General features: G+C 34.3%; 1 protein-coding gene across 3 annotated transcripts; it reads left to right on the forward strand.

Annotated features, from left to right (window-relative positions):
* Nucleotides 1-924: 924 nt before the first annotated feature.
* Nucleotides 925-7660, forward strand: LOC114167499 (homeobox-leucine zipper protein ANTHOCYANINLESS 2-like). Of its 3 annotated transcripts, XM_028052597.1 has the most exons (10): nt 925-1088; nt 1398-2230; nt 2337-2557; nt 2785-2902; nt 3012-3695; nt 3836-3937; nt 4038-4253; nt 5732-5906; nt 5998-6365; nt 6834-7229. In XM_028052597.1, exons 2-10 carry the CDS (start codon nt 2009-2011, stop codon nt 7227-7229), a joined length of 2502 nt encoding a protein of 833 aa, XP_027908398.1. In that variant the 5' UTR covers nt 925-1088; nt 1398-2008. The 3 variants fall into 3 exon arrangements, with proteins under 3 accessions (XP_027908398.1, XP_027908400.1, XP_027908399.1); XM_028052599.1 differs by having other exon boundaries at nt 928-2230; nt 2340-2557; XM_028052598.1 differs by lacking the exon at nt 925-1088 and having other exon boundaries at nt 2009-2230; nt 6834-7660.
* The last annotated feature ends 5447 nt before the right edge of the window (nt 7661-13107 follow it).

The raw sequence follows: 13107 nt of genomic DNA on the forward strand, positions 1-13107 counted from the left end.
AATTAAAATTTAATATACATATTTCCTCTTTTTATGAGGATAAAAAAAATTACGACAATAATATTAAATTATTATATTATACTAAATAAATTTTATTTAATTAATTATAGTGATAAAACTAATAATAAGATAGAAAATAAAAATAATTATACAAAAAAATATCAAAAATAATATTTTATATGATAAAAATAAACACTAAATAAAAATATTAAAAAATATCAAATGAAAACAATTCGATAGATTGTTAAGTAAAATCGCACGAAAAAAATACAAATTTAATAATTAATAATATAAAAATAAAAAAGATATTATAAATCTAAGAAAACATTTTAAATATCAACATAATTAAACATATGAGAGATCTTAAAAATTATTTTAACAAAATAAAAGAATTTTTCAAATAAAACAAAAAATTATTAATAATATAAACACCGTTAACATATAAATGAAATTAATTGTTTAGGTCATATGATTAATGATCCAAAGTTTCGTTTTGAAACCGATTTGTAATTTATATTTCTTTTATCACTAAAACGCTTTGTACATTGATTTCTATTATTTACCCGGATAACTTTAACTACAACATTAATTCCTTTCATAATTACCTAAATAAAAACAATAAACCTTTAACTAAAAAAAAGGAAAGAAATTCAATGTACATTAAAAGTTTTAGAGAATAAAAAATATATATATTTTTAATTTGATGAGAATTAATTTGAGATTCATCAAAAAAAAGAAAAAAAAAAAAGGAAGGGAGAAAAGTTTAAAAAGTGGTGTGATGTTTGTCTCCTTAGAGAGATTAAAGCAAGCTTAGTCCAATTATTGAGAATCCCTAGGACGGTTTGTGAAGAAAGGTTGAGATTTCAGTGAAAGAGTCCTATCTTATGGATCTCATGCCCAAACAGACTCACACCATAGGACCCTATCATCATTATTCTATAACTCGGTTTACTTTCTTCTTCACAAAAGCTCATCAAAAAGCCACTTTGCAATTTTCACAGTCACTCACAGGCTTTCTGGGGATACTGTGCAAATAGCATCAGCCATCACAGTAAGAGTCAACCGTCCCTTTTTGGATCCATCTATTTGTAAGGCTTCCAATAGTCCACACGTTACGTTTTATCTTCACCTTTTCCCCTTACACTCTCTCTCTCTCTCTCATCATTTTCTGTACAAATCCATAACCATTTTCATTTTCTTCAATCTCTCACCCTTTTCCTTAGCATAATAGTGGCATACTGTTATTCTATTACAAAAGTCAAACACGAAGCTTTTGATTAAAACTAGAGTGTCACTTTTTAAGAGCCTTCATAGATTAAATATAATCATGTTATTTGATTAAAACTTTAATTAAAAACTGCATCTTTTTCATTTTTTTTCTGTCTTTTTCCTTTTAGGCTTTACAAGAGTCAAGCATGCAGAGAATGAGGCACACACACACGCAAAGACAGTAGGGTTCTTATATCCTTTTTTCCATTTAACCCCAAGCCAATGGATTGAAGCTACCATTCAACTGTGTCTGTGCCACAAAGTGCCACTCTCAAAGGCTCACTGCTACTAAGAGAGGAATAGAGAAAGAAGAAGGAAGCTGCTGTAATAGCATAAGGGTTTCTAGGCTTCCGTTCTTTCTTTCTCTACAAATAATAGAAGAAAAGAAAAAGACAGTATTTTTTTTTTTCTTTCTGCTACAGAGAGAAAGCTGAGACATTGGGGTTTTATCCTTTTGTCTCCTCTATCTCTCTGTCTCTATTCTTTCCCCCCTTACCTTGAAAGTTTCTTCTTTGATCACTCTCCCAGAGTATATAAGTCTCCTTCTGACCGACCCACTTCATCTTTTGAGTCTTTCTTGAGTTTCAAAATTCTGGGGTAGCCAATTGACGCCTAAATTCTCACTGATGAAGCAATTCGATGCTTAGGGAGGAGTAGAAGAAGTGGGTTCAAGGGGTTTCAGGGTAAAAAATTTAGGCTTGTTCGGGTACTTGTGTTGAAGAGAAAAGTGGCTTCTTTGATGAGTTTTGGGGGTTTTCTTGACAACAAATCAGGTAGTGGCGCAGCCAGACACGACCTTTCGGATATTCCTTACAACAACGTTACCACCACCAACCATACCAACACCAACGACGACGATAGAATGCCCTTTGGTGCAATCTCTCAGCCCCGCCTGGTGACCACCACCACTCCAACCCTGGCCAAATCCATGTTCAACTCCCCAGGACTATCTCTGGCACTTGTGAGAGATCTTGTTACTTTACTTTAAAAACTAACGTGTTGGTACCATGTTGTACTGTGTTTCCTTATTTCTTTTCCTTTCTTGTTTGTAAAAAATTAAACAAAAGCAGCAAACCAATATAGATGGACAAGAAGATGTGAATAGAATGGTCGAAAATAGCTTCGAACCAAACGGTTTGCGAAGAAGCAGAGAGGAAGAGCATGAAAGCAGATCTGGCAGCGACAACATCGACGGCGCTTCCGGCGATGAACAAGACGCCGCCGACAAGCCTCCGAGGAAAAAACGCTATCACCGACACACCCCTCAGCAGATACAAGAACTTGAAGCGTATTTTCATTTTCATTTTCATTTTCATCTTCATCTCACCATTCACTCCTTTTCTTCTTCTTCTTCACTCTTAAACATACTAACATGTAATAATTCTATGAAGCTAATGGTTATGACCATGGTTCCGAAACAGTTTCTTACTTCCTAAACACGTTGTACATGTACATGTATGTGATTTGTGATTTGAATGGTGGATGATTTTTTGGATTTTTTTTAATGGGGTTCAGGTTGTTCAAGGAGTGTCCTCATCCAGATGAGAAGCAAAGACTCGAACTCAGCAAGAGGCTGAGCTTGGAGACTCGACAGGTGAAGTTTTGGTTCCAAAACCGGAGAACCCAAATGAAGGTGTGGCATGCTTCAAACTCTCACAAAGTCACTTTCACACTCCTTTTCTTCCTTTTTGAGGTTTCTGATGCAGTTTGAAACTTTTGCCTTCTACGTACGGTTGTACCAGACCCAGTTGGAGCGGCACGAGAACACGTTGCTGAGACAAGAGAACGACAAGCTGAGAGCGGAGAACATGTCTATCAGGGACGCAATGAGGAACCCCATGTGCTCCAATTGCGGTGGCCCTGCCATCATCGGCGAGATTTCGCTGGAGGAGCAGCACCTTCGGATTGAGAACGCGCGGTTGAAGGACGAGCTCGATCGCGTGTGTGCACTCACGGGCAAGTTTCTGGGTCGCCCCGTTTCTTCGTTACCGAATTCAAGTTTGGAGCTTGGCGTTGGGGGGAACGGGTTCGGTGGAATCAGCATTGGCACCACATTGCCTTTAGGACAAGATTTTGGAATGGGAATGTCGATGTCTGTGTCTAACAACCCTTTGGCTATGGTGTCTCCCTCGAGTACCAGACCAACTTCTGTTGTGGGTGGGTTTGATAGGTCCATGGAGAGGTCCATGTTTCTCGAGCTTGCTTTGGCCGCCATGGATGAGTTGGTGAAGATGGCTCAAACTGGGGAGCCTCTTTGGGTGAGGAATGTTGAAGGTGGGAGGGAAATCATGAACCATGAGGAGTACGTGAGAACCTTCACTCCTTGTATTGGTTTGAGACCCAATGGGTTTGTGTCTGAAGCATCTAGGGAAAATGGAATGGTCATTATTAACAGTTTGGCACTTGTTGAGACTCTCATGGACGCGGTAAGCCAATTGAAATTTAATCTCTCTAAACTCCGATTTTAATTAGAAAATGGTGTGTGAAGCACGTAAAACTTTGGTCTAAACTTAAAAGCTGATGAAATGTTGAAAATGCATGACTGAATTGCATTTTGCCTCAACAGAATCGATGGGCAGAGATGTTTCCTTGTATCATTGCAAGAACCTCCACTACTGAAGTGATATCTAACGGGATAAATGGAACAAGAAATGGAGCACTTCAATTAGTAAGTTTGGTTTATGTTCTTGCAAGTTCTTTTTCTTTTCTTTGGTGAAGGGAAATGGGGTGAGATTTTTGGTTTTTGACCCTTTAAATTTGTTGCTCAGATGCATGCTGAACTTCAAGTTCTTTCGCCTTTGGTTCCTGTTCGTGAGGTCAATTTCTTAAGGTTTTGCAAGCAGCACGCAGAAGGGGTTTGGGCAGTGGTGGATGTGTCCATAGATAGCATCAGAGAAAGTTCAGGAGCAGCATCAACTTTTGTCAACTGTAGGAGGCTTCCTTCTGGTTGTGTTGTGCAAGACATGCCCAATGGTTACTCCAAGGTAAATTCAAAACACTTTTTCTAGTTTGTAGTGTGGGGTGATTCTATTCTAACTCTACTCCCTAGTCCAAAGAAAACAAAAGCATGTAATGATTATACTACGAAGAAAGGAGGGTATTTTACAAAAATTGATTGTAAAAAATATGTTTTTTGCTTGAGAATCCTAATCTTTTTGAGACTGCAAAAATGGTTTATATTCTCCATGCAGCCACTGTTACCAAACTATACACTAGTATTTAATAGCTTCCATGTTTTTTATTGAATTTTTTATGACTTCCAAAGTGGGTATCTTTCTCTTTAGTTTTTAATCACACTTGTTCATGGAAGTTACTGGATCGTAAGAGCTAAAGTACAGAATATTCAAGAGAAACAAAACACCATGCCAAGGAATCACGGGGCTTTGCTTTTCGAAGCTTTTTAAGAGCTCCTGTTTCGAAGTAACTTGGCTAGTCTAGTGACTACTCTCTATATAACTATTCTGTCAGTGATGATTTTCACACAAAATTCATTTCATTTTTTCAAAACTTTACATAATATCATTGCAGCAGAGTAGGATCTCAATTTAACAATTATATTCCAATGTGGGGTTTTCAACGTTTCATCTTCAATCCCATAGACTCTTTGAATGCTGCTCCTTGACATTTTTAATCATTTTATAAACATCTCAACTATCAATAAAGTACTAAAGGTGTTTTAATCAAAACATGCACTCATCAGCTGGTAATTTTTTAATCTATGTATAGATTCCTCATAAGATAACAGTGTTAGTTTTGGAAGAGAGTATTCCCTGTGTGGTATAAAATCCAAATCAATCCATTAATTTATTCACAAAAATCTCCATCTCTTAAATCCATGCCATCTTGAACTCATTAATAAGATATCCATTTGTATGAAATTGGGCATATGATCTTGCACGCACTTTCTGATTCTATAAACAATACATATGATGTTTCTATTCCAATCTTTGACGCCACATAATAAGTATCTTGTAGCATTATTTAATTCACGAGATCGAATGTGGACTAGCTCCAGTCCTATGATCGGATAGGGCTGTTACATATAATATTGAATGAAGACCCTTGGAGTAAAAAACCAGAGACTGAGTACTTTGTCTGTTTCCTCTGAGTTTTTGTTTGGTGGTAAATCTCGATGCTCACAGTACCCATTGCTCCTGTAAATACTGCACCTTGACTTTATATAGTACCAATATTTTATGTACTTGTCCAGATAAATGAGAGATACCTATGTCTGTTGCTGAGCCCAGTCTTCAGGCTTTTCCAAGATTTGCTTTTACACATTTTTTTTATCATCTAGTGACGCCATAAACAAACAAACATAACCTTATATTATTATGCATACAATTCAAATTAGTCAACATGATGAACTTGATTAATTAATCAAGAAAAAAGTACTTTTTTTTTTTTAATATTTTGTGACATGCATGAAATTTTGACATGGTTGGTTGCATGTGGTTTGAAGGTGACATGGGTGGAGCATGCAGAATACGATGAGAGCCAAATTCATCAGGTTTATAGACCACTGTTGAACTCAGGCATGGGGTTCGGTGCTCAGCGTTGGGTGGCTACCCTTCAACGCCAATGCGAGTGTCTTGCTATCTTAATGTCCTCAGCAACACCCTCTCGAGATCATTCAGGTATTTTCATATAGGTATTGTAAAAGATCAATCTTTTTTTACATGGCGAATGTTTTGTTTTTGAAATTCATGATTTTGATGGTGGGTGCAGCAATAACGGCGGGGGGAAGGCGGAGCATGGTGAAGCTGGCGCAGCGAATGACCAACAACTTCTGCGCCGGCGTGTGTGCCTCCACGGTGCACAAGTGGAACAAACTCAATCCCGGGAACGTGGATGAGGACGTGAGGGTGATGACGCGGAAGAGCGTGGATGATCCCGGCGAGCCGCCGGGGATTGTGCTGAGCGCCGCCACCTCCGTTTGGCTCCCCGTGTCGCCGCAGAGGCTCTTCGACTTCCTCCGGGACGAGCGCCTCCGGAGCGAGTGGGACATACTCTCCAACGGCGGGCCCATGCAGGAGATGGCCCACATCGCCAAGGGCCAAGACCACGGCAACTGCGTCTCTCTCCTGCGAGCCAGTGTATGCTTCTTCTCACTCATAACAAACTTTTTTTCTTTTCACTTTTTCTTGATTTTTTATGTGTGAATGTTTTGCGATAATTTCTTTGTTAGGGCATGCATAGGTTGTGTTAATGTTTTTGTTTTCATTAGTATTTAGATCGGAAATGGTGTTGGTTGTCGTTTAGTTTTTGGATGAGAGCTGCTGAAACTTTGAGAAGGACAACGATGGAAGTTTTGGAAGTATCAATGGAGGCAGATTTTGATGAATCACTAAAATAAATAAAAAAAAAAGTCAAAATATAATGCGTGGGTTTCTGACTTCATTGTTTTTTATTCAATATTTAAAAATAAACATGAAAATTTTAAAAAGTGAAATAAAAAAAAATGGAATCAGGTTTGACTAGCTTCTGGAAAATGACAACACACTAGTTATATTATTCCACTTTGAACTGAGTTTTATTTAATTATTTTTTTCTTTTGTTTCCAGGCCATAAACTCCAGCCAGAGCAGCATGCTGATACTACAGGAGACATGCATAGACGAGGCGGGATCACTTGTGGTGTACGCGCCGGTGGATATCCCAGCCATGCACGTGGTTATGAACGGTGGTGATTCGGCTTACGTGGCATTGCTGCCATCGGGATTTGCTATTGTTCCAGATGGGCCAGGATCTCGTGGGTCACAGAACGGGCCTACTGCCGTAAGTAACGGTGGTGATAATGGTGGGACGCGTGTGAGTGGGTCCCTGTTAACGGTGGCGTTTCAGATACTTGTGAATAGTCTTCCTACAGCGAAGCTCACAGTGGAGTCCGTGGAAACTGTGAACAACCTCATATCATGCACCGTTCAAAAAATCAAAGCTGCCCTGCACTGTGAAAGTTAACCATCACCATCACGTGATCGATCATGTCATTGTCATCTCTCAGTCACGTGAGTGTGGTTATTTTTTCCTTTTTTGTTTTTGTTTCATTTGTTGAGATTTTGAAAGTTTAGACATTGGAAAGTGTAATGGGTGGCGCGTGTGAATGACGGGATGGTTGTTTGAGTCAAGAACGAACCGCGCATGGGAGAAAAAAGAAAAAGCTCCTTGCATGGTGGTAAGGATCCGAAGCAGTCGGGTGAGGTTCCTTAACACAAGGCAAGGGTCGTGGTTCGGGTATTGACTCGGGTCGACCTTTTGTTTGTTCGAGTAGAAGAAAATAGAGGAATGGAAAAAACAGAAACATAAAAATAAAAGTTTTCGTTAGTATTTATTAGTTAAAATGTTATTTAATCCATGATTTTTGTTAATTTGTGATATTTAAGTTTTTTTTTATAATATATGATGAGATAAATGGTTATAAAAATGGTGGTGGTGGTGGTCTGGTATGCATTAAATGAGTGTGCAGAAGGTGTTGGAGGAAGCGTTGGCATCATTAAATGCGAAGGTAATGGCATTTTGTTGATTCACCCAATAAGCTTCTGACACGTACACCTTAGTGAGAAGCATTATCTGACAGAGAAACAACAGTGGGGATTTCGAAGATAACGCCGTTTTGGCACCATCACCCCTTTGATTTGATGTTAATCCGTTACCTCTGTGCCTACCATACCATCATCATCATACCTATTTCTGTACCTTTCCCTACTTAATTTCTAGTTAACTTTATTTACTGTTATTTTTTAATTTTCTTAAATTGGTATTGGTATATTTTGAAAAACAATATAATAATATATTGTAATTTTAAAACAAAAATAATATAAATTTAATTAAATATTATTTTTTTTATGTGAAATGAGTGTAATGGTATTTTTTTGTGATGTAAAAAGATACCACTAACTCTTTTTAAATGAAATGCAAGTATAATTACAAAAAAAAAAATTAATAAATCATATATGAATAAATTTCTCAAATAATAAAATTAAAAATCATATTAGGCCTTTAAATATAATGTTTATGTTCTCATATCAAGTCCTGTTGATGGGATAACATTGTTGGTTTTGAAATCTATAATTTTTACAGTTTTGTTCATTTTTGAAGAGTTAAAAGAAGAAACATATATTTAAAATGCTATTGTTTAAACTTTCAAATTATGAAAGTCTATTAAATATAGTTGAACAGTTTGATTAAATAAATAATAAAAATAATTAAGCTTTTAAAATTAAAATAAGTAAATAAAGTAGAAATCCTCTAAGTGTAGATTATACTATTACCAGATTGTTTGAGTGTAATAACTACTCTTGGTTTTGAATCCTAATATATATCGTAATATTCAGAATATTAAACAAAACAAATATAAAGCATTCAAAGAACTATTTTAAGAATCAAAAGCCATGATGAAAAATAGAGACATGCAATGAGAGTTTGAGGTAAGGCATTGAAATCAATCATCCTTTTTGCCTGTATTAGAAAATGACTTGTGATTAAAAGCTCATCTCTTTTTGTCTGTATTAGAAAATGACATGTGATTAAAATCTCACCCTACCTTTTCTTTTTTTAATTTTATTTTCTTCAACCGACTTTTCTTTTTAATTAGAGAAACTACAAAAGAAAAAAATATTATTTAAGATGAGTGTAAATTAAATTCATAACAGGAAAATATATATTAATTTTGGTATATGTTTGTAGTAATGGTTTTATGAATAAAGATTCATTGATTAGGTTATAATTCAATCAAAGGTGCAAGTATTTTTAAATAAAAGGAAGTTAATTTATCACAATTAACTAAAGTTTTTTTTTTTTTTATTTAACCATAAATGATGAGTTCAACAATGATTATTAAAGTTGTATTCCTAACCAATAATTGCTAATAAGGGAATTGGTGATATAGTGGTTAATAAACGAAAGATTATTGTTATTTTATTAAATGAGTTAAACTATTTCTAGTAACAAGCACTTTCTTCAATACATTTAATATTAATTGTACATATTTAAAATTCTGTACAAATTATATTAAATTAGCGAGGTTTTATTTAAGTCAAACTAGATAAACCCAAAGCTATGGTAGCAGTTGAAAATAAAAAAACCTAACTTTCAGAAGCTTTCACTATTTGAATATTGTATGCACATCAACAAACTTTTAAATATTTAATGGATTAATTAAATATATGAAAATTGAAAAACAAAATAGTAAAATAAACTTTAAAAAGTTTAATAACAAATTTTATAAAATAGTAATAATTAAGTAAAAAATGTACAACATAAATATCTTTTATTTGTTTTGGGGAAAGATATTATTAGTAACACATTATGGCACATACAATCATGACACTGCTGTTTTGCTACTCTTATGACTAAGGTTGACAAATGTTGCATAATGATACCATATATAGAGTTATAATAATCATTACAAAGGAAGTGTTCAAGAAATTAACATAGAATAGAGGTATACAATAGTGTGAAATGGTTCTAACATATATAAATAGAAAGAGAAAGAGAGAGAGAAAATTTTGTTGTTCTATCTTAAATATATATACTTAAAATGTTTAAATGAAATGCTATCCTAATTTATTGGATTTGAATATGATGTAGACTACACACATGCAACTTATCTTCCTCCATTAATGTCACAAAATTTTAAATATTGCATTTATATAGATAGTCATTTTCTTCTCAAGGAAAAAACAAATCCAATATTTTAGAAAACCCATTTCACAATGAATGGATGATGATCTCACTAAAAAAATCACACAAACATATCAATGTGTCAAATAAAAACAAAATTTTAACAATGAAAATTATATATCTCAAATTTATGGCAATAATATTGTTAAAGTCATTCATCACATGCGATTGTTGATTGTTTTTGAACGTAGAACTTCTGTTACTTCGTTCAAGTATTTTGAGATAACATTGTTAAAATCAAATTTTAAATATAATTCGTTTCTGAATTTAGAACTTTTTGTCACTCCGACCAAATTTGATAAGAAAAGGAGATTTTAAAAGTCTAAACATGGCGTTAAAATTTGTAAGAAGATTTGGTTTTAGGGTATTTTTGATTAAACTCAATGAATGTAAATGTTGAAACAAAGGATAAATTGAGGGGATATAATGGGATCTAGTTTCCAAGAATATGAAATGGTTACTGTTTGTGAACAGTGTGAAGTTTGGAGGATTAGAATGATTTGGAAAGTTGGAAAGTGAGTGATGGTGTGAAGAAATTGACATGTCCCATCTGTGTATGATAACAACACTTGATATTTGGCAATAATGTGAAGAATGGATATGAGTATCTTAACAGTGAGCATGAATGTGTGGGTAAAAAGCTGTTTTGGCCACTTCTAGTGCACCTACTCATCATGCAACTTTCAATTGACAAAGCTGCATCTTACTACCACTCAATCAATGGCATGGAGACTTCATGCACATTGCCAATATTATTGCAGACATTTCACCACAATCTCAATTCCACACCTTTGGGCCCTCTCCAACAAAACCCTACATATTTGCTTTTTTTGACTTTAAACACATCTCGTTCTATGCCTCTTCCCATCAAGCTTCAATTCAACCAAACTTTTGTGACCATGTGTCATGAGATATACTTATATAGAATCTCACCCATTTCAAAATATACATGTAGTAACGACTAATAATAATAAACCAAAAATGTATGTGTGTATGCTCAAAGTCACAACAACTTCTTCCCCCCTTTCATTCATCATTATATGCATACACATTGAAGGACCCCACTTTGGAATTTATAGCTCAATCCAACAATTGATTCACTTTGTTCATGTATTTATATACCTCATCACACTTTTTTTCATGAGTCACCTTTTTCTCTTTTCATCTCCATGCATGCATATACATTGTTTTAAGTGGTATTAATCGTCTTGTGATAGAGGTCAGGTTACAATCAAATCGTGGTATTTAGATTTGTTAGGATTCTGAGAGTTTGATTTCGTATTGAGTATGAATGAGTATAAAGAGTAGGTTATTAGAAAGAAAACATATACTCACCTATTGTTTTAAGGTTTTGGATTACAAGTAGTATTATGGCTCTTTGGTACCAAATCTTCCTCGCGGTTTCTTAGTAAAAAAGTCCAACACATTGATGAAGTGTTTGTGGACTTGAAACATGATTTTGATAAAGAGTTTAAGGTAAACATATTTTGTTATAATAAAAACGATAATACAAGTTGTGGAGAAATATCAATGTAAAAGAAACTCCAACTTGAAAAATAAATTGTTAGGATAAATTAGTTTTGAGTCTAATGATAAGCATTAAATCTAACAATTGGTATCAAAACTAAAGTTACGAGCCTCGCTCCAAATATGAGAACTGCTGAAAAATTTGTTGCAGATGACATCAATTATTCTGTGGCAAAAAATATGAAATAAGTTAAATGATTATTATTATTTATATGCATAAAAAAGGGGATGGATACACGTGAGGTGTGATGGATGAAATCCCAATACTAGTAGGTGTGGACGAAGGTAATAAAGTCAAGAAAATGAAAGGGTATGAGAAAGAGGGAATGGTAGTTTTGGTGGGTTTAGGACATTATCTTATGGGCCTCTTTCTTCCTATATTGGATGAGCTACCTCACCACCCTTTCTTTGTGTTTTCATCTTCTTTCTAACACATGCTCATGGGTCCCATCATTCCCCACACCCTTCAAACATTATGTTAAGACAATGATGCCAACATTTGGAGCTATTAGAAGGGATTAGAAAACTACAACTTACACATTATTATTTCCCTCTCTATCTTCAAAAACCCTATTCCAAAACTACCACTTCAAAGCTCCTCCTTTCATTATTCTAAGTAATCCTCACACACAAAATTTAACTCTTCTTTATCATTTTACTAACTAAACCCTAAATTCATCTTCAAGAACTTCGCTACGTGTTTGTGTAGATTTAGGAATCCAATATCACTATAACACCAAATCATGTGCCTTCGCTATTATAATAGCTTCTTCCTTGCTTCCACGCATGCCTTATCGCCCATACGTTTTTCTCCATAAACATTATTCGGATAATGCTAATTATCTTAAAGCAAACACCAAATATCTTAAAAAAACGAGGGACTTGAGGAATGTCATAATGCTAATTATCTTAGGACTTAAGGAATGTCAGAAAGTTTGTTCCAAGAAAAAAAAAAGTAAACTTTAATTTGATACTGATAAATAATCCCTGGTACTAAGTTATTCAATTTAACATTTATAACTTTGTTAAAAGCGCATGCACTTAGAGTTTTTTGATTCACAAATAATTACACACTCTACATTTTTGGTAAAATATTAAAGATCTCACCTAAGAAGGTTGAAACTCATTACAATCATTACAAATGGTTTGTTTCAAGACCTATTCATTGTTTTCATTTTTGTATTTGAATCTATGTTTTTGGCTGTAATAAAAAACAAGGTATAATTACTATACTTTTTTGTAAACAATTTTTAAAAGAAAAAAAATCAAGAAAAATGAATGTATATGTGTAAAATAAAATTGTTTGTATATAAATTGAATTTTTTATTTTAGATAAATTAATATGGAAAGGTTTCAACATAAGTTTATAAAAAAAACGAAAGGGTTTACACTTATTGGCGGGGATTTCTTGTTGCACCCCTGTCTTTTCTTCCATCACCTCCTGTGGTCCTTCCTCAACGCCACTTTAATCGTGTTTTTTTATTCTGATCGTATATTTTTTTTCAGAGTTCAATACATCGCATCGTATTTTGACGAACACATTTCCGGTCCTCAGCAACGAATTTCAGATTAATCTTGAAGTTTTTTTTTTATGTAAAAAAAAAAATTCATTGTGTAACTTGAAAAATTA

Source organism: Vigna unguiculata, chromosome 10 (genome assembly GCF_004118075.2).
Source record: "Vigna unguiculata cultivar IT97K-499-35 chromosome 10, ASM411807v1, whole genome shotgun sequence".
Lineage (NCBI taxonomy): Eukaryota > Viridiplantae > Streptophyta > Magnoliopsida > Fabales > Fabaceae > Vigna > Vigna unguiculata.